The 24059-nt window shown below is 28.8% G+C and overlaps 1 protein-coding gene across 1 annotated transcript in view; it reads right to left on the bottom strand.

Annotated features, from left to right (window-relative positions):
* The window catches only part of LOC111628643 (utrophin-like), a gene marked incomplete at its 3' end in the record, with an annotated part of 219893 nt that overhangs the window by 23084 nt on the left and 172750 nt on the right, over positions 1–24059 (bottom strand). Inside the window, exons 17-23 of the mRNA XM_023372474.1 lie at positions 23574–23756; positions 19317–19439; positions 14206–14382; positions 14054–14141; positions 9539–9786; positions 8086–8265; positions 392–607 (exon numbers count right to left, since the gene is read on the bottom strand). Coding sequence (XP_023228242.1) covers positions 392–607; positions 8086–8265; positions 9539–9786; positions 14054–14141; positions 14206–14382; positions 19317–19439; positions 23574–23756 — 1215 coding nt within the window. The remainder of the gene's footprint in view (positions 1–391; positions 608–8085; positions 8266–9538; positions 9787–14053; positions 14142–14205; positions 14383–19316; positions 19440–23573; positions 23757–24059) is intronic.

Genomic DNA, 24059 nt, shown 5'->3' with positions numbered 1-24059 from the left:
ATTAAACAGTTAACATAAAGTGAAACATAATAAATATTAATATTCAATTTATATTAACTTCATAACAAACATTCTGTTCTCAAAAATTTGTGATATTAACATGATGATGACCTGAAACAGGTTGAAAACATTTTGGTTGTAATAAATAAATTTGACTTCCTAAAGAAAATGGCTTCATTTATATAATTTACTTTATTACATTAATTCTTATATATATAGATGCCACTTATTGATTTTTATTCTATCTTGTAATCTGCTTTATTTCTTATAATTATTATATCAATGAGATTAAACAATTTATAATCTTAATTTAACATATAATATTCAAATGTTCATTCTTTACTTCATTTCTTATAAGTAAATAAATTTTTTAATAAAAATACTGTATAACCTGTAATTGTTTCAACTGGAAAATTGTAGTCTCTAATTTTCCTTGAATTTCCTCAATTAAAGAAGTAACATTTGACCAACGTTCATTTAAATTATGTAGTTTCTTTTCCATATCTGAAACCCAAATTGCTCCATCTTCACTCTGTAGTAGTTGTTCAGCAGTGCAGTTTACATCTTGAAGGTTTGCTTCTTCTTCAATAACTGTTGTTTGAATCTCCTAAAGAAAAAGAAAAATATTTATTAATGTATCATTTAGTTTACTTGTTCCATGATTACAGTTCTTGAAGAAACTTGGTCAACTCAAATAATTATCCAAGAATACTTTTATAATCAGCATTTTTTTTAAAGTTCTATTATTACACTATAAATAAAAACTGCCAGTCTCAACAGTTTATATCTCTGTTTTGATTAACAATTTAAATAAATAAAATTATGTTTCACAAAAAAAGTTTAATAATAATAAAGTTTAAAATTAACATAATATTTTCAAAATTGAAACTGAATGCAATGTATTTTTTAAACAGTTTCAACTTTTTTACTATTTATCTTTCACATATTCAAACTACTGATATTAGTAGAAATATAGAAAGAATATATTATGTATTGCTCTGTTTTTTTATACCTGACTTCTTTACAACTAAATTAATTTTACTTTCCTTGGAAATTAGTAATACAGTATTTCTATTTTTATCAAAAAATTAATAATAATTTTTTAACATAATAAAAAAAATGCTAACAAACAGCAAGTCCTTTGCATCTATTTACTTTATAGAAGAGAGTGTTAAATAGTGAAAATGATGTAAAGTGTTAATAAATGATCTTGGAATGTTCGCATACTTTTAAATTCCGAATACATAATGTTAATTAATGTCAACTGATATCATTTCATAAGTGACATCAAATCATATCACAGTGGTGACTTTTGGCTCTCTAGGTAACAGAGTATTCTACAACCCTGATCTGACTCAATAACTAATTCCTGCCATGCAGCCACACTGTTTGTGACAGCATTGTTAAACAGTGCAGCACTATCTCAAGCATTTCATTAAATCATGAGATGTAATGGTCAAACAAGCAAGACTATTCTCTGAGTGGGAGGTGAGGGAGATGGACTGGTCGTTATATGCTTTTACAAAAAGATATATAAAACACAACCACCCTAATAAAGTCTTTTTTTCATACATTGTTTTGATCAGTGCTGGTTTTCATAAAAAACAATAATATAAATTATTATACACAATTAAAATTAATATTATACAGTAATACCTTGACTTATTCTACCCCGACTTACATGAACCCGGAGTTATGCGATTTTCAAATCTTGTCGATTTGTCTTTTGTTTGAGCGCCATGCAACTCTTAATTACTCACTCCCCCCACACTATTGTTCAACTTACATGTTCGGACGTATCGTGCAGAATTGACAGACAGCTACAATTTATTTTGTGTTATTTATTTCTGTGTTTGTTATATCTACGGAGACTTGAGAGACTCTATGTGGTGATTTCTTGTGACCGTGAACGAATCAAAACACGAGATAAGATTAACGAGAACATTTATTAGCTTACATACATCCGACTTGAATTTTACACAAATTGCAAAATTATACCCCGACTTATGCAAATTTGACTTACACGGTTATCGCTTGGTCCCACCTATCGCGTAAGTTTGAGGTATTACTGTATAATAAAAATCAAGACATTATTTTGTGATTTTAGTTTTCTTTGGGGGATGCAGTTATATAGTGCTTATCACAAGCCATCAATGATCACTTAGCAAATGAAAAATTATAAATAGTGGAAAAAAAGTAATTACAAAGTGTAATTAAATATCTAAATGAAAAATAATCACTATAAAGTAAAAATTATTATATAATCTTCATGAACTGTAGAAAATAATTTATTGTAATGTGAAATTTTGTCATAATATTTTTAAATTTTATTAACTACTAGCTTACCCGTCGCGCATTGCTGCGATCTCAGAAGAGATGAAATTCAAGCAAACTCGTTATAATAAAATTAAATTTTCATTTTATCATTTTTATTGAAATATATTATTATTATTCGTTTTCATCGGGAAAACATTTCAAAGTGTCGTTTCAATTCTATTTATTTATTGGAGTGCTCGTGGATACACGATATTTTTTGTTTTTTCGTCTGGTGCGTACACGAATAATTCGGAAGGTTTTCCGACGCGTGAGCTGGCCACATACAGTTGTCCATGCGAGAAGCACGGATTCTCCAAATTTAGCCCACACACTTGCAGCGATTGTCAAAAGCGCGATATTCCCCATTTATATATATATTTTTAAATCCTTTATAATTTTAATTATTTAATTGCTCCTTCCTCTCTTCCTTGGCATGTTGGGAAATTTCTGATAGTTAGATAATAAACCGTTTTATTGTAATTTGTCTTTTTAAATTATTTCGAGTCGATATTAAAATTTGAAAAAGGGCGATACCTAGATCGGTAAAATAGGCGAATTTCTTCCTACAACTTCGGTCGTTGTTCGGGGTACAGTTAAGATTTTAACGAAGTTCGAGCGAAAACATAATTAGCAAAAAAAGTCGAAATAAAGTGATTAAACAAAAATGATTACAAATATCGTAAATAACAGTTCACAAATGCATATATAGAGACATATATATTTTTGAAGGGGGGAAATGGTCTTCACAATTTGAAATCGATCAAACACACTATGCGCGAATGCTCGTGTAAACGCGCGCCATCTATCGTAGGATAAATGTACTTCGCGGGAGTGTATTAAAAAACTTCCCGAAGTTTCATGGCAATCGACTATGCCACAAACCTTCGCCGGAGTATATTAAACAACTTCCCAAAGTTTCATGGCAATCGGATAAACGGTGTGGTAATGCATGAAGGACATAGGACACACAGACACACAGACACACAGACAGACATACATTCATTTTTATATATATAGATTTATTGTGACATTGTCACAATGGCAAGCTGCAATTTTTAATCATATTTTTACTTTATTTAATTTAAAATATGCTCTTCACCTCAAATTAGTAGTGTCTTGCTCCTGTACATCATACTTTTCCTGTTCACAATAGAGTCATGACAATCATCTATCTAACACCTTTCAGGGAAAAATTTATAATTGAAATAACATTCAGTTTGCATCAGAAGTTCACATATAGTTAATCGGAACCTCCTGCCCCTAAGTTTTCCATATCTGGGGGTCTTGTCTTTCATCTACTTAACTCCATTCTTGAGAATGAGGAAAAACAGATGGACAACAGTGGAAATTTATAAGTCTACAATTTTTTTCAAATTGCAACCCAATAAAATTTTTAAAAAGTTCAATATGCTTACTTTATTTGAATAAATATACTAGTTGTCAATAATAGTGTGTAATATTTGATTTTATATTACTGTACTTTCATTATTTTAAATGTAGGCATATTCTAAAATTTATTCTGTCAATTGACCTACATATCATTTTTAAAATCATTTCATATCATTTGGTCATTTAAAATTATCCAAAAACCATTTCAGAAATATCAACTGATATCATTTCATATCATTTGAAAATGATAAAATGATATTTTTGCTATTGATATTTTATTATTAAAATTATGACAACATAAAAAAACTGTCTACTTCAAATTCAAAATTTGTTAATAATTAACTTCTAATCAGCCAAAAAATAAAGCATTAATAAAATCCAACACTGTCTTTAATAGAAATGCTTAGAATTCTACAAAAATTTCAAACTTTCAACTTTTTCATAAATAACTAATAACAAATCAATAAACTTGAATGATATGACATAATAATAGAAGTTTCACATAAAATACAAAATCTAATTCATAGTTTTTAATTTTAAGTAGAAAATTCAAATTTATTATACAGGGCGGGGCAGAAAGGGCGGACGTTTTTGAAACGGCTACAACTCACCACCAGATGAAGTGACAGATGTGTGGCAGGTAGCGAGGTCTTAGCATTGTCTTTTCAGTTGAAGGCATGGAGCCAAGGATGATAGAACACTGTGTTTGTGTATGATTGAGGAAACAGTCATATGCAAAACAGATGTGAGGATCAGAAATTTCGTGTTATAAACTTTAAAAATTTTTCCAAAATTTTAATTGAACTTTGAATGCAATTTTATAAAGACGGAATGAATTATAAAGAAAATCAAAAGAGATAAGGGAAACAAAATGTGGTTAAACCTCAATTCCCATAAGTTGGGTTCCTTGTTGAGATGAGTACATCTCTGTGTCACGATTGTGTCACTCGTCACCTTATTGGTTCAAGGAAATCGTCATCCCTGACGAAATTGAGGAAAGACCCGAAAAGAGGACTTCATATAAAAAGGACAGGCACGATGAGTAAGAGTGTGGAAGTTATTATTTGATTGTGTGTGTGCGCCGCGCCGAGATTTTCTTCAAGAGACTGTTCCTGTTCGTCAACCAACACCTCCTCCTTGCCTACTGAACTCGAAGATATCAACAATTCACCTATTTAACTTCGAACTGTGGGACTTTATTGCAGTTACTTGATCAACAGTATAATATAAAGTATTTATCCTGCTCGCGCACTATTGTACGCTCTCTCTCCGCGTAAACCAATTGCGAACTCGATTATAACTAGGAAGTGAACTAGAATGAACGCGATTCATGTAAATGTAACTGATATGTAGCAACTTAAATTCCGATGTATAACTAACTTAGATTTCATATAAATAAATGGCTATTTATGTTTAAAGCAACTTTGAGTGCAGCTTCTTCCGTTCTTCTCTCCGTTCACTCCATTTCGGGTCCAAACCTCATACGTCACCGCTCACGCAAACTTGTGGTCTCTGTATCGACCTAAGGATACAGTGGTGTCATCCTGACGTGGTATCAAAGAGATACTGACCCAACGGTCACACAAATCAATCAGTCATATACATCTGATGAGAATACATTTCTGCATCCTTGCATACGATGTAAACGTATTCCCATCAGACGTGTGTGGTTTCAACAGGATGGGGCAATGGCCCACACCGTTAGAGCATCAGTTGGCATTATTCATTGTCTCTTACCTGGTTGCCTCATTTTCTGGTTTGGTGACATTCATTGGCCTCCTCATTCACCTGATCTATCCATGTGCAATTATTTCTTGTGGGGACACCTCAAGGCATGTGTATATGAGCATAAGCCTGTTCTTTGCAAGAACTGAAGGAAGCTATTAGTGTGGAAGTCGCCAAAATCGCCTCCAGAAATGCATCACTGATAATGGACACAACATGGGAGATGTTGTGGAAAACAACACTTGATTCAATATGAACTCACATCTTCCAACAAATGTCTCTTGTAGTAATAATTACAGATGTGATTTTTTAAAAAACGTCCATCCTTTCTGCCCCACCCTGTATATTTTGTACCAAGTTTAAATTTTACTCTCTTTAAACTTATTTCAATGTTTACACATAAAGCTGTTTTAATATTAAAGACAAATATTCTAATAGTAAAATGATAAGGCCAGATTAACTATCAGGCTTATTAATATCAGTGATATTGAATAATTTGAACTAAAAATAGACAGTTACTAAACCATCTTATAACAAATTTTAATAATTATAATAATTTTTGAATTAAATTAAACAATTTAGACTATTCTATAAGAAAAGATTGATTCAGAATGAGTTTTTACATGTATCCTAAATTTTATTTCATTTTCATCAAATAAATTAAATTATATTACTGCTTACTCAATAATATAATTTAAAACTTCTAGTTATACTATAATCTTGTTAAATATATACATATATTGAATTCAATAAAATTATAACCGTAAGCAAGAATATTCATAAACTTTTAATAAAACTTGTTATTAACATTACTATTATTATTTATAATTATTTTATTTTCATGTAAAGTAAAATTTAAAGCACTTATAAAACTTTTTATGTAAAAACAATTCACACCACTCATACCAGTTACAAAACACAAAAAAAAAATTGTTTTGTAACTTATTTGATGTAGAAAAAATGGCTCTCTCATTTGATGAAGGCCCCTTAAAGTGGCTGAAAACATTTGTGCTTCCATTAAATTTTAATGTTCTGAAAAAAGTATGAATGATATGTACTGCTTTTAACCAACTGTTCCAGCTTATAAGNCTTATTAATGTAAATTTTTACATTTACAATTATTTTATTGCCGATAATTGACGATACGACTATTAAAAAAAATTATTTTTACTGGTATAGAGTCAGTAGGCTTACCCCATTATTCGCTTACCTAGTCAAGACTGCCTGTTTCCTGGCATAGAACACACTTGGTTAGTCTTGCATTCCCACACTTTCTCTTTTGTATCCGATTGTCCGCTATATAAGATTGCCCTCCTCGTGTCAAAGATAAAGTTTTTCTAGTCACGGCTTTCCTCTATCCAAAGAAGAAGAAGAAGAAAAAAAAAGGCCTGGGGCAATCACTCTCAAAAAAAAAAAATGCCTGTACTATTCAATGTTTATTTAACCTTTAGCTAAAGAAAAATAAAATATTTATTTTATTGAAATACATTTTTTGGATAGATAATGGAAGATATATCCACCTGCCCTTCTTGTAAGGGATTAGTTGATCACATTATCAAAGATGGTTTTTCCAATAATCTTATAGATACTGTAGCAATTTCTAAAGTGGAAACTACATTTTGAAAATAAATTGTCATCATCTTATTAATTATAAAAAAAAACAAGAAAAAAGATAAAGCTTTATCTGCTAAGAGAGTTCTTAAGATCAGAGATGTATGCATTCTTAACTACTGACACAATGGATGGAAAAGTGTGACTAGCATTAGACTCATCTTTTTCATTCGGGCTTAATACTCCTTCGAAAGCATATGAGTAAAAATTAGAGCCAGATGGAAACAGAAACGTAAGAAAATTTAAGTATATGCCAATACACAAATCTATACCATTCAACACACCAGTCAGGCATTAAATTGCATAAGCCATTATATTGTTATAATTATAATTATGCAAATAAATAAATAACAAACAATTATACATTATTATGCATAAAATCACCAATGATTCAGCAATGTCTAATCTTTAGCATAATGTATAATTTATAATATGAGCTAACTTAATTATATAACAGGTACAATGAGTAATAAGAGATATTATATATGTTCAATGCAACTTAGTAATATAATTTCTTTGCAATAGCAATTAAATTATGATTCTAAATGGCATTTCAACTTAGAATTTCACTGTAATGTGATAAGAATATGTACCAGCAAAATTTCAAACATATAAATTTATTTGTTAAATCATATTTGAAATAAATATGATTTTCAAATACAAAAATATTCTTGTAAAGTATTATTAAACTTAATGACCATTTCATTACTAGGAGAAAAAAATGTAGGTGAAAATTAATTTAAAAATAAATATTTGTATATTATATTTAATCCATTACCGTAAAAACAATCAATTTTATTTATAACTTTTAAAACCTAACATTTAATATGAAAGAAACCTATAAACCAAGTTATTGGAAATCTATTTGAAATTTCATCAGTCTATTGTGAATAAATTTCAATAATATGTCTATATATTCTCATTCATTTATTTTTATTTATATTTCTTATATCGAATCTTATCAAATTCTTTCAACCATCTGATCTTATATAGCACTAAAATATTAAACATTATTAAAATTATATTATATTATATTAAAATCTATTTTAATAGTAAACAATACATACATAAACTTTTAGTAACTGACTCCCATTGCAGAATAAATTGTTCCACTTCTTTAAATAAGTCTGATGAGGTAGTAATTGAATGCATTTGAAGATTTCTTGATTCATCTTGTAAACTGGCAACTTTTTCTTCTTGATTTTTAATTGAATGAAGTCTTAACTAAATGCAAATAGATATAGATTTTAACATTATTCAAACATTAAAATAGTATTTGTAAATTATATATCTTCAAAACTATTCATCATGCAAAAATCAATATTCATTAATATTTGAAGTAAAACATTATTAAAATTTTATAAGTAAAAAAACAATTAGAATTTATATAAATTATATTAATCAAACTAGTTTACATCATCATATAATAAATTCTAAAAGCTATCTTTTAAAGTTTAATAATAAAGTTCAAATATAAGCAAAATCAATACTTAAAAAATAGGTTTATTACCATACTAGAAAAAAACGTTTGTAGTACATTTACTTCATAAAATTATTTTAGGTTATTTCTATCACATAAAAAAATAATTATGTAATGTTATATTAACATTTTAACTTGCTCCAGACATATTTTGAGATTATCAGGAATTTTGGACTTGACTTTCAGCTGAATTCCTAATATAACAAGAATGAAAATCTCTCACAGTTAAATGTCATTAAATTAAAAATAAGTCAGTCAATTAGAGCAAATAAACATTGTAAGAACGATTTTAAAGCATGATTAAAATCATAATAATTATGCCCTTGCTTTGCTTTAACCAGAAACAATGTCTCCAAATATAGACCTTCTATGGCATTCAACTGATAAAAATTTCTACAACAACATAAAAATAGTATGAAAAAATTCCAACAATTTTTGCTTATACATTGGGTTAATAATTTCTATATTTTGAATAATTAAATATAGATTATATATTGAAATATACATATATCTTACTAATGTTAAAGTTACAGTTACCTAAATGCCATAAAATACCCATGAAAATAGATGCTCTCAAATGATGCAGCGAGAAATTAATCTATATAATTATATATATATTTATTCAATTTTTCTAAAAATGCCTTTAAAATTAACATCTAATTTTTTAAAATTTAGTAATTATAACAATTTAAAATTTTTAATAATATTAGTATGATAATATTACACACACTCAAATACTGAATAATACATAATAACAAACTGCATCAATATTCAACACTTATGCAATTAGTAATGAAGTATTAGTTAACAAAAATTCTCATTACTTAGTTTCATTTTAATAATTTTTTATATAAATAGTGCATTCATTATATTTGACAATTTTACTTTTCACATATGAAATGTTTATGCTCTATTTTATATACATACATACATATATACATACACACAATTAAAATATTAATTTTTAATAATCACTCATGACCATAATAGAATTATTTAATTAATATTTATTTTTACCTTGCATTGTTCCATAAATCTTCTTAACTCTTCAGATTGTGAAGAATGAATGATATGTTTATTGGATTCTATCCAATTTGAATGAGAATTTAAAAATTGTTGTAAAATTTTTAATTCATTTTGCAATCTTTTTATTTCCATGCTTTTCTCTATTAGTTGTTGTTGTTTAAAAACAGCATTCTGAAGATCTTTCCATCTTTTTTCAATTTCTTGTATTACACTATGTACAGTCCCAGTTTCTTCTCTCACTGAAAATTATTTGAATATCAAATTTTATGATATATACAAATATAACTCCAGATTTCAGATTAATAAATAAATAACTCTACCAGAGTAGTTTTAATTACATATTTATTAAAGCAATCAATTTTAATAGTATAAACATAACAACAACTTTATTACTAAATTTTAATCTAATTTTCATCTCTTTGATGAGTACTCTGGTACATATATGCAATACATATGGTTGGCTCTTAAAGTGAGCACACAGACACAGTAAATTCTTGTTTTAATGAATCACAAAACAACAAATTTCTCAGAATAACAGATTTTTTCCCAGGTCCTACCAAACCTATGTAATTTACTTCCTTTTAATGGATCTGTAACTCAAAATAACAAATTTTCCTACCCTTACCTATTATAAACTATATTTTTTCAATGTTTCAATGTTTAATTAATATTTGGGTGTTTCCAGAAATTTGTAGAGTTTGATGATGTGCTTGTTACATCTGGGATATGTACTGTACAGCACAATTAATGTTTATTAATTGTGCTGTACAGTACATATCCCAGATGTAACAAGCACATCATCAAACTCTACAAATTCCTGGAAACACCCAAATATTAACAATGCCAAATGAGTATTAATTAATAAATATATATATGTTTATTTATTTATTAATTAATACTCATTTAGCATCGTTTTTAAGTGTTTATCAATTTTATGTAGTATACAATTGAAAAATTGTATGAAGAGAGTCAGCAGGCTGATACAACTGAGGAGGAGCTGCCTAGTTAAACATTCTGACATTGGTCCAAGTGAAGTGTCAAAATTTAGCAAGTTCATCGAGTCTTTCCAGTCATAAAGACCTTCCTGACAAGTTTCAGCATAAACAAACAAACTGTATGTGAAATTACTAATATCAAGCAATTGTTGTATTCAATAGTCAGAAAAGAAGAATCAAAACAAATCAATATAGATGAGAATTTTAACAAATTGTGAAGTTGACTGAAATGCTAATGATCATACATACTTTGCCTGTTTTTGTGCTTACAGTATATAGTTTCCTTCAGCTTTGTTGCACACATGTACAGTACAACATAATATGCAACCTTGTAACTATGCGTTTCTATAGAATAAAGAAAAGATCTCAAGAGACTGAATAATTTCAAGCACAGATATTTCTTATATGTAGGGCTGAGGACCTTGTTGACTGGGTCAGAATGCTGTACACAAATACCAGCAGCCAAGCGAGGTGCACAGCTGGTACAGTACATCTGACAATTTCCCAGTGAACGTTGGCGTTCATCAGGGCTCCACACTGTCGCCATTGTTATTCATTCTCATCATGGACACTATCACAAAGAATATACAGAGCGATGTGCCTTGGATGCTGCTTTATGCTGAAGACATCATGCTTGCAGCTACCACTTGAGAAGAGCTACAGTGCCAGATGCAGGTCTGGAGCAACTGTTTGAGTTGTTTTGGCTTGTACCTTAACACCAAGAAAACCAAATATCTTGAAATGTTTCCAAATGAGGGCACAATCCAAGTCAACGGTGATAACTTGTATAAAATGCACACGTTTCACTACTTTGGCTCAACTCTACAGAGTAACGGAGGCATTGATGACGAGGTACAAGCAAGGGTGAATGCAGCATGGCTATGATGGAGAGAAGTCACTGGTGTTCTCTGCGACAAAAAGGTGTCCATGTACCTAAAATTGGACTGTGGTACGACTTGTCACTCTATGGTTCCAAATGTTGGCCATCAACAAGAACAACCAAATGGCGTCTCCATTCCATGGAGATGCATATGGCTCGCAAAACTCTTGGTGTTTCCCTCCTTGACATATCACTAATGACATGATACGCCAACAATTTGGCATCGCATCCATTGAAACAAAAATGAGAGAGAGATGCGTGTGCTGGTTTGGCCATGTCCGACGATCAGCCCCGGATACTGTTGCCAACATTGCCTACCACCTAGAGGTGAATGGCCAACAGCCACGCAGAAGACCAAAGCAACAATAGCAAGATGCTATCAGCACAGACCTAAAGGCTCTGCACCTGAACCCAAATGATGCACTTGATCGAACAAAGTGGCGTTCGAAGATCTGAATAGTGGACTCTACATCTGTGGGACAACGCTAAGAAGAAAAAGAAGATATTTCTTATATGTAGGGGGTTAAAAAATGGAAATTTTTTCAAACAACAGACATTTACAGATGTGTGAGAAATTGTTGTTTGCAACATAACAAATTCTTGAAACAACAGATGATTTTCAATGGCCCAAACAATTTGTTAAAATGAGATTCTACTGTAAGTATGCATGTATGTATGTATGTATGTATGTATGTATGTATGTATGTATGTACGTATTTATTTATTCATGTTTGTCTCATTATAATATGCTCATATATTTGTGTATTTATAAACAAATTTGAAGCTTTTCAGACTGCTAAAGACAAGTCTTGACAAGTCTAGACAACTTTTTCCTCATTATTTTTGTAAGTTGTGAGATTTAACCTAGAATTTTCTAGTGTAAAGACAAACATGACATCCAATCATCATTTACACTTGCTATCACCTTCTGAATTATTAAAGCTATTCAACACAATAGAACTGGAAAAAGAAAATACTGCCTAGTTTATTAAGAAATACACATTTAAAAATGAGATAATTATTTTTGTAAATCTTACTGTATTTTCACAGAATGACCAATATGCCAGTTAAACTAAGACTAAAATATAAAATTAGTCAGATCTAACAAAACTAGTTGTTAATTAAACATTAATTAAAGAAAACCTTCTTCAGAACACAATAAAATAACAACATTGTAATTTGATCAACTTAAAAGAAGGAAAAGAGTTTTCATTTTCATTTACAAACAATAAAACAATTAACAACTTATTGACATTAGTAGTAGTAGTAATAGTGATAAGTCAGTCAGTCAGTCAATGTGGATTACACTGACTACATGGTCAGTGTAATCCACATTGATGGTCAGTGTAATCCACATTAAGATCAGAGTAGATGCTCTGATCTTAAAAATAGCACCTTCCTCTCAAATTTCATATAAAGCTGAAGATAATCAGTGTAAGCTGAGATAATTTACAGCCAGTTTCTTAAATTTAATATGTTTATTTTTGCATTTTTGATGTTTGGAGATGCAGCAGGATATCACTGTCCACATTTGTTGTATTTTAGACAACACAAGCCATTTCTGCCCATCACTCTGCAGCCAAATCTCAGGAGACTGCTATGCAATGACAGGGATGCTGCTTCCATACTTGAAAAGTCCAGGATATACTCTATCCCACTGAAAAACACATCTGGTATTCACACCCATTGCATTTTTGAATCAAACAAGAATAAAATACACATAAAAAAGTACTTTTGGAATTCTAGGAGTATTTTACATCATTAGAAAGAAAACAAAACAATTAAACATATAATTGTAGTTTTTTATGTAATTCTGAGTTTTACAGTTTTAGAATAAAAACTTGTTTGTTTTGATGTGATGTAACTCATTTGTTTTTTTTTTTATGTGGTTTCTAGAGAGGAATGTATAAACTCACTAAACTGGCATGCCAGTTTTTACCATATGGAAATATTTGATTTTGTGATCTTCCCAGATAGACCAGCCTGATGGTCATTCTATAAAAATACATTACATTTTTGAGATGGTGTATCTATGAAGCCTTTTTTTATGTGCCTCATACAATTAAGTTTGTTCTCAAACTTTGTCAATTTAGAAAATAAGAGACAAAAAAATTAAAAATTAATAAAAATCAGATGCCTATGATTTTGTTTTCAAGATAAAGGTCACTAGCACAAGTGCATGCAATTTTTTAAAAATTCTTTTTATGCAAGTGACATTACTGCTGCAACAGCAACATTGTTATAGATGGCTCAATAAAACATTACTTGACTTGCTAGCACTTCAACTCAATTCTTAGTTTGTGTTAGAATAGAAAATGAAGTGTGCTTAGCTTAAAAATTAACTCTGGAAGGAGAGGGAGCCACTAGTAAACCCACTCATTAAAGGGCTAATAAATTATTCATTTTCCATGCAAATTACAAGTCCTTGATTTTAATGAAAAAATTATGTAATAATATATGTAATAATATGACATTTTAATTATATGACAGTTTCAGTTCAGTTTCATAGAAATACACAATTTCATATAACTAAATTAATCAATATACAGTTGTAATATTTTTTCAATAATCAGAACTATATGATTTGTAATATTTTATTATCCAAAATAAAAAAAAATAAAAACTGTTTACCAGATTTCAAATCATCAATAACTTGTCTTCCTTGTTTCAAAACCATTTCCACTTCTTCTTCATGAGAGGTTATTTCTTTTTCAATATTCTATATTTAAATAAAATTTTTCAGCTGATAATACTTTTATTTAATTTGTATAAACACTTCTTACCTGTAATAATAATTGTTGCTCATCAATAGGAAACTTATCCCACAGAAAATGATTCTGTTCCTCTTCTGTTACACCTAAGGTTTCTTCAATTTTATCAAACCATTGTGTCAAAGTTTCCAGATTATGCTGCCACTCTTTAACACGAAGACTGTCTAAACGTCGTTTTTTTGCTCCACCCTATTAAAACACTTACATATTTTAGAAAGAATTATAAAAATATATTCAATATAATTTTTAACTTAAACACTATCATTTTTCATTATTTCTCAAAAATGATACAGATTCCAAGTTCTACACCTGGCCAAAGTCAAAGCGCAATTACTAAAAACAAACAGTTTTATAATGTTTTTATACTGTCAGTATATACAGTATAACCTGTCTACCTGTCTAAAAAAATTACCAGAGATAAGAACATACAGATAGTTTACAAGCGTAATCCCACTGTATACAGGCTCTTAAGGAACGATAAAGGCAGTTACGAACGCAACATGATGGCAGGGGTATACTCAATACCATTAAAAGACCGTAGATTTAATTCTAATTTGGTATACATAGGAGCAACCATGAGAAACTTAAAGAAAAGAATTGCTGAACATAAGCACTCGGTAAATAAAAACGTAGACTCTATGGTGCTTGCTGCCTTTGCCAAGCAACAGAATATCAAAGTCTTTTGGGATCGGGCGTTGATCATTAAAGCTTCAAGATCCATGCAGGCCATAAAACATCTGGAAAAACTAGAAATTCACAAGGCGCAGTTGCACACAAACTGTATTAATCATAGGGATGCTGACGGATTGTCATCGGCATGGAAATCCTTCTATGATGAGTTGACGTAGTTTATGTAAGAGGGAAGAATAATTAAGATAATTTTTACTGAATGTATATATTTTATTTTATTTCTTTGTTTAGATTTAATTAACTTGTATAATTTTTGCAATTATTTAAACTTGGTAAATGTTAACGTACATTTATGTAACCGCTTTTTGAATTTTGTTTTACGTAATTTCGAATTCTTCGTTCGATTCAAAATGATAACTGAGGATGATTGCTTAAAGCATTCGAAAGCGTTTTTAAGATATTAAAAAACGGTTTGCTGGATTACTTAAAGGTTTTGATTTTATTTATACCTGTCTACCTCAAATCTCATGGGAACAAGAAAAAATTTCAAGAGAAGGAGATTCCTACACAGTAAACAGTAACAGATTTGATTGCCAATACAGTATTTTATTAATACGATAGGAAGTACTGTACAATATATACCTGTATTAGGTATTAACAAAAGATTTTTTTGACATACCTTAACAGAAACAGTTTGTCAATAGTTTCTGATGCCTGACTTTCTTCAACCAATAAACACAAGCCAAACTTATAGCCAATCAGAGGAAAGCAGCATTAATTAAAACTATGTACTATATTGCAAACGATGTTTTTCAACTACAATTTATGATATCAAAATGTAGTCACTGAGATTTGAATTTGTAATCGACACTTCAGTCCATAATTTGAGATATAAAGATTTTGGAAGAAAATTATTTGAGGTAAACATGGATGATATATTAAATTTATTCTGAAAATGCAGGGAAAAAAATAAATTTTGAGATAAACATGTTTGAGATAGACAGGTTCTACTGTCTATCTGTATTTAAAAAGTTCCTATGTGACACATATATATTATTGCTGTTTTCTACAATGTAACATAATGTAATATGTTAATATGTTTACATTATTTAATCATAACATACACATAAAAGTGTACATATATGACAAGAGGACTTTAGAGCAAATAATCTATTTTCTACAAGCAGTGGCATACCATGGGTGTCAGCCGCCCGGGGCAGAGGAAAATTTCGGCCCCCTTATTTCGGTATTTCAATTTAAAAGACCAAAATTCAGTTTTGTCATAGAACTAGCAATGAAAAATTCAGTGGTAGTGCAGCAACCTGTTTAAATAGTTCTATTGGATATTAGTGGTGTATATGAATGCGAATGAATCGTACAAGCAAAAAAAAAAAGGGTCAACAAGTTTTGCAGGATTTCCTTGGATGAAAAAATTACTAGTTCACCCAGATGGCGAGCCAATTCCTGGACTGTCCAGACAATAGTACTATCGTAGGCACGATGCAAGTATAGTTTAGGATGTTTCAAATTTTTACAAGATGTTATTATTATTTATTGTGAAATTTTTCCGCCCCCAAAAAGTAATTTTGCCGCCCCCACTATGGTACGCCACAGTCTACAAGTAATTTATTTCTTTGACAAGTTCTGTATACAGTACAGCATCGTTTATCTGAAAGTCGGTTATCCAAAAACATTCCAGTCAGCAAATTTAAATTTTCACTAGTGCTGTGGTGCTGCAATCTTTGGCTATATCTTGGGCTACTCCAATATTTTTTTTGTTGGTGTGTTTTTTAGCTGGCAGCACTGGCACTTTTGTGTGGTGTTTTCTGAGGACTGTGTGTCATGCTGAATCGAACGTTTTTGAAACTAGATCATCTTCTAAAGTATATATTTTTTGGTTTTTATATTTTTCAATATATTTATTTTTGTTTGTAAGAAATAAAAAAATAATTTTTAACCATACAATAGCCACAATTATTATTTTAAAAAGTATACATTAGGCTTAACATTGACGAAAATTCAATGCAAAGCAACACGCAACGGAGAAAAATTTCAACACGGGATAGGTTAATATATTTTTTCGTACATAATCAGTTACCCAAAAAATAAGTTATCTGAACAACCTCATGACTATCTTACATGTCGGATATTGGTTATAGAGTATACATATCTTTGTTTTATATGATTTTATTTTGTCAATTAATGTTATGTCTGGTCTGTATTGATGGAGTGATTTATCTGTAAATATATTTCTGTCATAGACTGTTTTGTGGATATTGTTTGTTGACTATAATACATATACTGTCTGTGGACATGTATTTGCAGTATAATAGTTGAGTGTGTATTAATTTGTGTTTACATGCAAATGGGTGATGTATTATGCTTGTTATTTGATTATATCTATGTAAATAATCCATGTGTGCTATATGTTTGCACTCTATTATATTATTTCTGAAATGATATGATATCTTTTACATGTGCCATCTGTAAGTGTTATATACTTCCTATATTCTTTTATGCTTATGTGTATGATCTTGTATGATAATCCTGAACCCTTCAGCATCTGAAAAACGGTACCTCTGAGCCAGCCAGTAGTCTGATACAATTTTGTCAACAAAATTCTGACTAAGATCATATGGATATCAGTTATGGAGCTCTTTCTGTATTTACAAGTATTTATCAATATCTATATTTTTCATGTATTATGTTTTGTCCAGACTAGTTTTATGAAGTTTTAGTGTTGAATTAATTCTGCCTGCTAGAATTATCACTTTATGTAATTGTGATGTTCTTTTTTCACAACTTTGCAGTGACTATATTTGTTTGTAAGAGATCTTTTTATGTCAACAAGGACTTGTAGTATCTTTGTATGAGAAAAAATGATCTTTCTATGACATATTTTGGATAGTGATGTTTATTCATTAGTAATGTTGGTCACATTTTCTTCTAGTGTTGTCCTAATTCCATGTGTGTCTAATGTACAACTCAACTATAGTTGTGGCTACTATTTTAAATTATATATTTTCTTTGTAGTTACTGTTCGAAAATGGTTACTATTAGAAGGCAATTATTATTTTCTTTGCATATAACTGATGTCCACTGTTAATAAAGTATTTAAATATTTATTTATGAAAGTTTGATTTTTAAAACAAATTATAATTGAAATGGCAACTGATATCTTTCTTTATAATGAGTGTTACCTTTCATATACCAATAATAAGTAAGTATTTAAAAAATAAACCTATTGTATATTGTATATTTTACATATTTTTTTTTATTAAAATTTGTTAAATAAATAAATATGATATCTACCTATAGCAATTCATGCTATTTATTAATTTTACATTGTTTCCCAAGTTTTCAGAAATCCTCAAATATTAGTGGCCTTATTCAAATAATAACCATCCTAAATAGTAGATATGGCTACTATTTGAAGACTGTTATTATTCAAATGTAGGCCACTTGTACAAGTTACCATTTAAACTACAGAATAATTATAGTTACTTGCAGAATAAATTTGATCTTGTCACTAATTTAAAAAATAAGTTACATTTGTTTCTTGAATTATGTTGACTCATCAAATAGCCAATTAGCTAAAATTTCTTACTGCCCAGTTGTGTTATTAAAAGCAACAGTACACATGATGAACAGCAGAAAATGAGTGAGTGATAGTGTGAGACAGAGCAAAGAGTAGATGAAAATATATATTAGTTAGATTTGATGGATACCATATACAATATTTTAATATTAATTATACAAATTGCTAATAATATAAAAATATTGTCTATTATTTTATGAATTACAAAGTAATTAAGCAAATGTATTTCAGAAAAATCAAGCATTTTTAACTTAAAAATTCCTTTATTCTCTTATAATATAAATGTCTGATGATGATACTATAAAGATACTGAAAGCACTAACAAACAATATACATTTTATTTTAACAAGTTTAAATTATTTTTTGTGTTTAAAAGAATTTTTCTTATATCTAAGAGAATTTTATAATTTGCATCACTCTCTTGGTAAGTTACAAGACTTTTTTAGCATTGATCTCTACTGTAAAATGTAGTATATTGTTAATTGCAGAAAATCTTCAATTAATTTTTAGAATGAAGAGAACCAAAACAATGGTCAAAATTCATTTTGAAAATAAGACTACTTAAATTTCTGTCTTAACTCTTCTAGGGTGAAAACAAGGAATGTTTAATAAATACTATTGGCAATTATACTTAAAGAAGAAAAATTCTAAAATCATGTCTTCATGAAGTCTTTGAAATAGAAATGAATATATTTTTAAATAATACATTAATTTCAATCATAAATATTTCTTATTGTTTAAAAAAATATTTTTAATACTTATGTTCATATTATATTAAAATAACTTCTGCAATAAAATATTAAATATTTCTTATTAAAACAATAACAATATTCTTATGCATTAATCAAAGAATACTATTTAAGTACTCTAAGAAATTAAGCAATTTAAGACTTACTTCATGTGATGATAGGAAACTTAAATTATCTTCATGTTTATTTGATACATGTTTTCTGTATTGATTGATGACTGAAATAGTTTTCATTGTTTCAAGATCACGTGTTGCTTCATGTCTTGCATACTAAAAATTAAAATAACAAATAAAAATTTTTAAATAATAACAAAACATTAAAATACTGAATTTTAATATATTTTAAAACAAAATTTAATCTGATTAACTCACTAGTTATAAATTAAAAATAACAAATTTTATACTTAGATACTAACAACTCTGTTTTGCACTAACAAGTATATTATTTCCTAGCTACAATGTCATTGATTACAGATTTGAATTTGTATGATGAATTTTCCCACTCTCCATTTCATTTAAAATATTGTAATTTCCTATCTATAATCCACACAGTGTATAATCTACAGATGCAACTTTTCATTAACAAGAAGATTCATTGTCATATAATCTGAACAAGTTCACATTGTCATTTAACTGAAAAAAGCAATTAAATGATTATGTGCACCAAAAATGAATTGAAGTAATTTGTAAGGAATTTAATAATTAAAAAGAAATATTTAAATCTAGAAAAGAAATTAAATAATTCATTTTAAAGTGAGATAACAAAATACAGTTAGTCCCCAATTTATGACCTTTACACTTACAACAGCCAAAACTGGAATATAAAAAATTTATTTTCAAGTCCAAACAATCAGTCACACTCATTAATGGCATGATATAACAATTAAATATTATATGATATTGTAAGGGCAATGTATACACACTATATAACAAATAACTCATGTTTATTCATGTTTAACTATAACTCAGGTTTGCACCATTAGTGCTCAAAAATCCAAAACAAAACTAACTTCCTAACAAAGCTGCTCAGTCCAGGATTATTATTCTAATTTCAAATTTATAATAAAATCAAATAAATAAAAATTAACAATAAAAATAAAATCAATTCCACAAGATGACACTTCTCTGAAACTGCACATGTACTAAACTACAGTACTACTACTCAGACCTTTAACATGCAGTACAATTTTAATTCTCAAATGTTTTCAGTCATCTTAAATGATCTCTTCAGGACAGAATTATATTATATTCAAAATCAACAGTTAGTGCAGAAGTATTTAAATACATTAGAGTGGCATAGCTAATTGTGATGTCACACCAAGTTGTATAAAATCCCAGCAACAATGAAGATGATGAGGTGAAACTTCTGAACACAAGTGAAGAAAAGGATTTCCTGGAGTTTTTGGTTGATGGTTTGGCAGTTTAAATCATAATAATTTTCATTGGTTGTTATTAATAAAGTTCTGCTTTACTCTGTTGGTTTTTGTAAAGAGTTAAATTTTAAGTTAGAGTTAAGTACCTCAATTGTTGAAAGTTTGTAAACATTTGTTGTGATTTTGTTTTGAATTGGATTAATTATAGTTCTGAATTTTATACAAAAAGTATAAAATTCAGAACTAGTAAAAAACATGAAAATTCATTAATGATAATAATCTCTTGTAAATAGTTTGTTTGCTCTTAAGATATTTTGTTTTTCATTGATGCATAGTCAATTAATTTGGGACATTTGCTACACTAATTGTATTTCAAACTAATCTGTTCATGTTATTTTGTCCATTTTCAATGTCCAGGCCTGGCAACCAACAAACCCTCATTTTTTGTTGTTCTTTGTGTAATGCTATTTCATTAGGTTTTTTCTGGGCTATTGAATAGTGCATTACAATTAGACATTTTGTGACTACAGGTTTAAACAAAGGTGAGTTTACAAGATCCTGGATAAACTAGAAAAGATTGTGACAGCAGTAAAAAGCTAAGTTTGGGTGCAATTGGACAAGAAAGTCAAATTCATGCTGTCAATATCAAAGTTGGTCTGTTTCAATTCATTGGCCAAAAGAAAAGGTGTATCAGACAAAACTGTGAAAAGTATAGTGCTTGTCATGGGATATGTGGTGAGAAGACAAAAGTTTGCATCAGAAACAAATCCAGTTTAAAAATGATGGTAACAGCAGCACCTGTCCATTCTCTTTGAAGTCACCAGAAATGCTCCTTTCACAGTTTATGTAATCATGGATGACATACATCCTAAAACTTACTTTGTAAATGAAGAAGAAATACTCAATGACAGAAGAAATTGTATGCAAGGCAAAATTTGGATAAAAGTTACAGGCCTTACAGTCAAACCAAAAAGACCATTAGAGCCATTTTTCATGGAGTCAAAAGTAGCCATAAACCATAAAACTTATATTACTGAATAAATGAAGAGATTGGTCCCTTACAGCAAAAGTACTACAGTATCTAAACAACAAGGATGCATTTTTTGGTCTAATCTGGCCACTGCTCACTATGCATTAGACTTGAGCAAAGATGATTAACTTGGATATCAATTTCATGCCCAAAGAAAACAACCTTCCAAATGTACAGTACTCTAACTTTAATTGAACAATTTTTGCCTTATCATAAAAAATGGTCAGTGCCAATGATCTCCAAACTTTTTTGATTGCATACCCCTAAGACGAAAATAATTATAAGTTGTACCCCCATAATATATAATATATAATATAATATAATATAGAAAAATTTGCTAACTTTCTGTTATAAATACATAATTCCTGCTAAATTTCCCACTACCAGCAATTTGAATTTTTTCTATGTATGATTACAAGTGATCATGAGCCTACTTCTTCGACAGGATGACTGTAAGATTAGACAAACTGCGAACAGGACACACATACAGTATTTGAAGGGAAACTTGACATACCCCCAAGTATAACTTTGCATACCCCACTTTGGAGACCACTGGTCTATGCTAATGAATGGTATGCAAAATCAAGACAGAGTTTGTTTAATAAAATGAAAAAAAGTTGGCAAAGTTCCAAACAGCTATTGGTTAAACTTCACGTTGAGAGTTTGTTCTAGGATTCACTATTAAACAAGGCATCCTCATTACTATTTAACCTTACAAATTTGTTGTCAATATATTATGCTATTCATATAAGTAGTCTTATCATTTTAAATTAAGTTTCAAATAAATTATACTTCATAATGAATGTGCATTTTTCCAAAATACCTCAATTGATTTTTTAATGAAAAATAGAAACAATTCAGCATTTAACCTTAATACAGATTCAAAGATAAAAAAATTTTTAAAATGTATATTAGATAAAAATTTAAAGTTGTAAAGCATATCAATATAATCATATGGTTTTTAATTTTTTGTTGAAATAAGAATCCTTAATCTTTTCCTTAACTGCCCTATCACAATAACAAACACTTAACCTTAATGGTTAAGTGTTTGTTATTGCGATAGTACAAAAGAACAAAACTATTCATATTCCAAAAACAGTTTCTATAAGCTTCTATTTTTGGAATTAATGGCTTTGTTCTTTTGTAAAACTTTTTAATTTTATGTATTTCCTGAAGAACCAAAAACATTAGATGATTAGTAAATGTTAGTTACTGCATATTTAATGGTTAAGTGTTTGTTATTGAAATAAGAATGCTGATATGACAATACAGTCATGTAAGAAGATAAAATAGCATTAACCCCTTCCTCCCTTTTAATGTGGACATCATTTAAAGACAGCCCCTTACAACAGAGGAGTAAAACTATAAATATTACCAGCAAATGTACAATTTGATGGAATGGAAAAAATCCATGTAATGAATCTAAATGAAAAGCAATGTCTCATAATAATGATTAACTCATAAAATAGTTTAATAAGTAATAATAGAGTCTGTAAGCTCATAATAATGATAAACTTATCATAAAATAATTTAACAATAAGTATATATTTTAATATTCAGAATAAACTATACTATTTTATTTCTTGTTATTATATATGAACAAAATCAGAATAAAACACAATGTGTTTCAAGTGAAATTGAGTTTTACATAATAGAAATTTAATGAATTTTACAGTTCAATAATTATGAAAGTGGTGTAAGTCCATTTATGGTCCAGAAAAAATATATTAGTTTAGTTAAATTCACATAGAAGTCTTTATGCAATCAACTTACATATTTCTAAAGTCATAAAAACATTGTCAAACTTAGTACACTTTATTTATATTTTTGAATCAACTAAAATGCAAATATTTAAATATCTTGAAAGAAGAAAAAATGGACTTATACCACTTTCAAAATAAACGGTCCATATAATAATTGAATAATATGATTTAGCTTTTCAATAATAACTTATTTGAAAAATTTTAATTTATATATCAATAACTTTAATTTTACACTTACTTTTTTACTTAAATTTTCCATTTGTTGTATTAAATTATCCCAACGATGGGCTAATTTTTCTAATTTATGAGTTATTTCCATCACAGCTAAGCAACCACTTTCTAAATTTGCCATAATTCGTTGAGCTCTTTCTGTTATCTGATTAAGAAGTTTGTGTTGAATATCCATATCCTTTTCAATACTCTATAAAAATATTTATAGAAAAAATTTAAACTCTGAAACAGATCCCAAAATAAATTCTTTTTTAATTAACTGCATTATTAAGCATTTTTGTAATCTTCAAATAAGAAAAACTGATTCAAAGATAATATTAAATAAATTAATATAAAATAAATATAAATATATACTATAAATTTTCAATGTTTTCCTATCCCAACATTTAACTGCCATGATGTATCACTGATATATGTAACAGATATACTGCATGACAGAGTTTTTAAACTATTTTGTGAATGCCTAATCTCAAAGTACATTTAAAAAATCATC

Source organism: Centruroides sculpturatus, unplaced genomic scaffold, assembly GCF_000671375.1.
Source record: "Centruroides sculpturatus isolate CEXI.00-Female unplaced genomic scaffold, Cexi_2.0 scaffold419, whole genome shotgun sequence".
NCBI classification, from domain to species: Eukaryota; Metazoa; Arthropoda; class Arachnida; order Scorpiones; family Buthidae; genus Centruroides; species Centruroides sculpturatus.
This window is presented reverse-complemented; position numbering and strand designations above follow the sequence as displayed.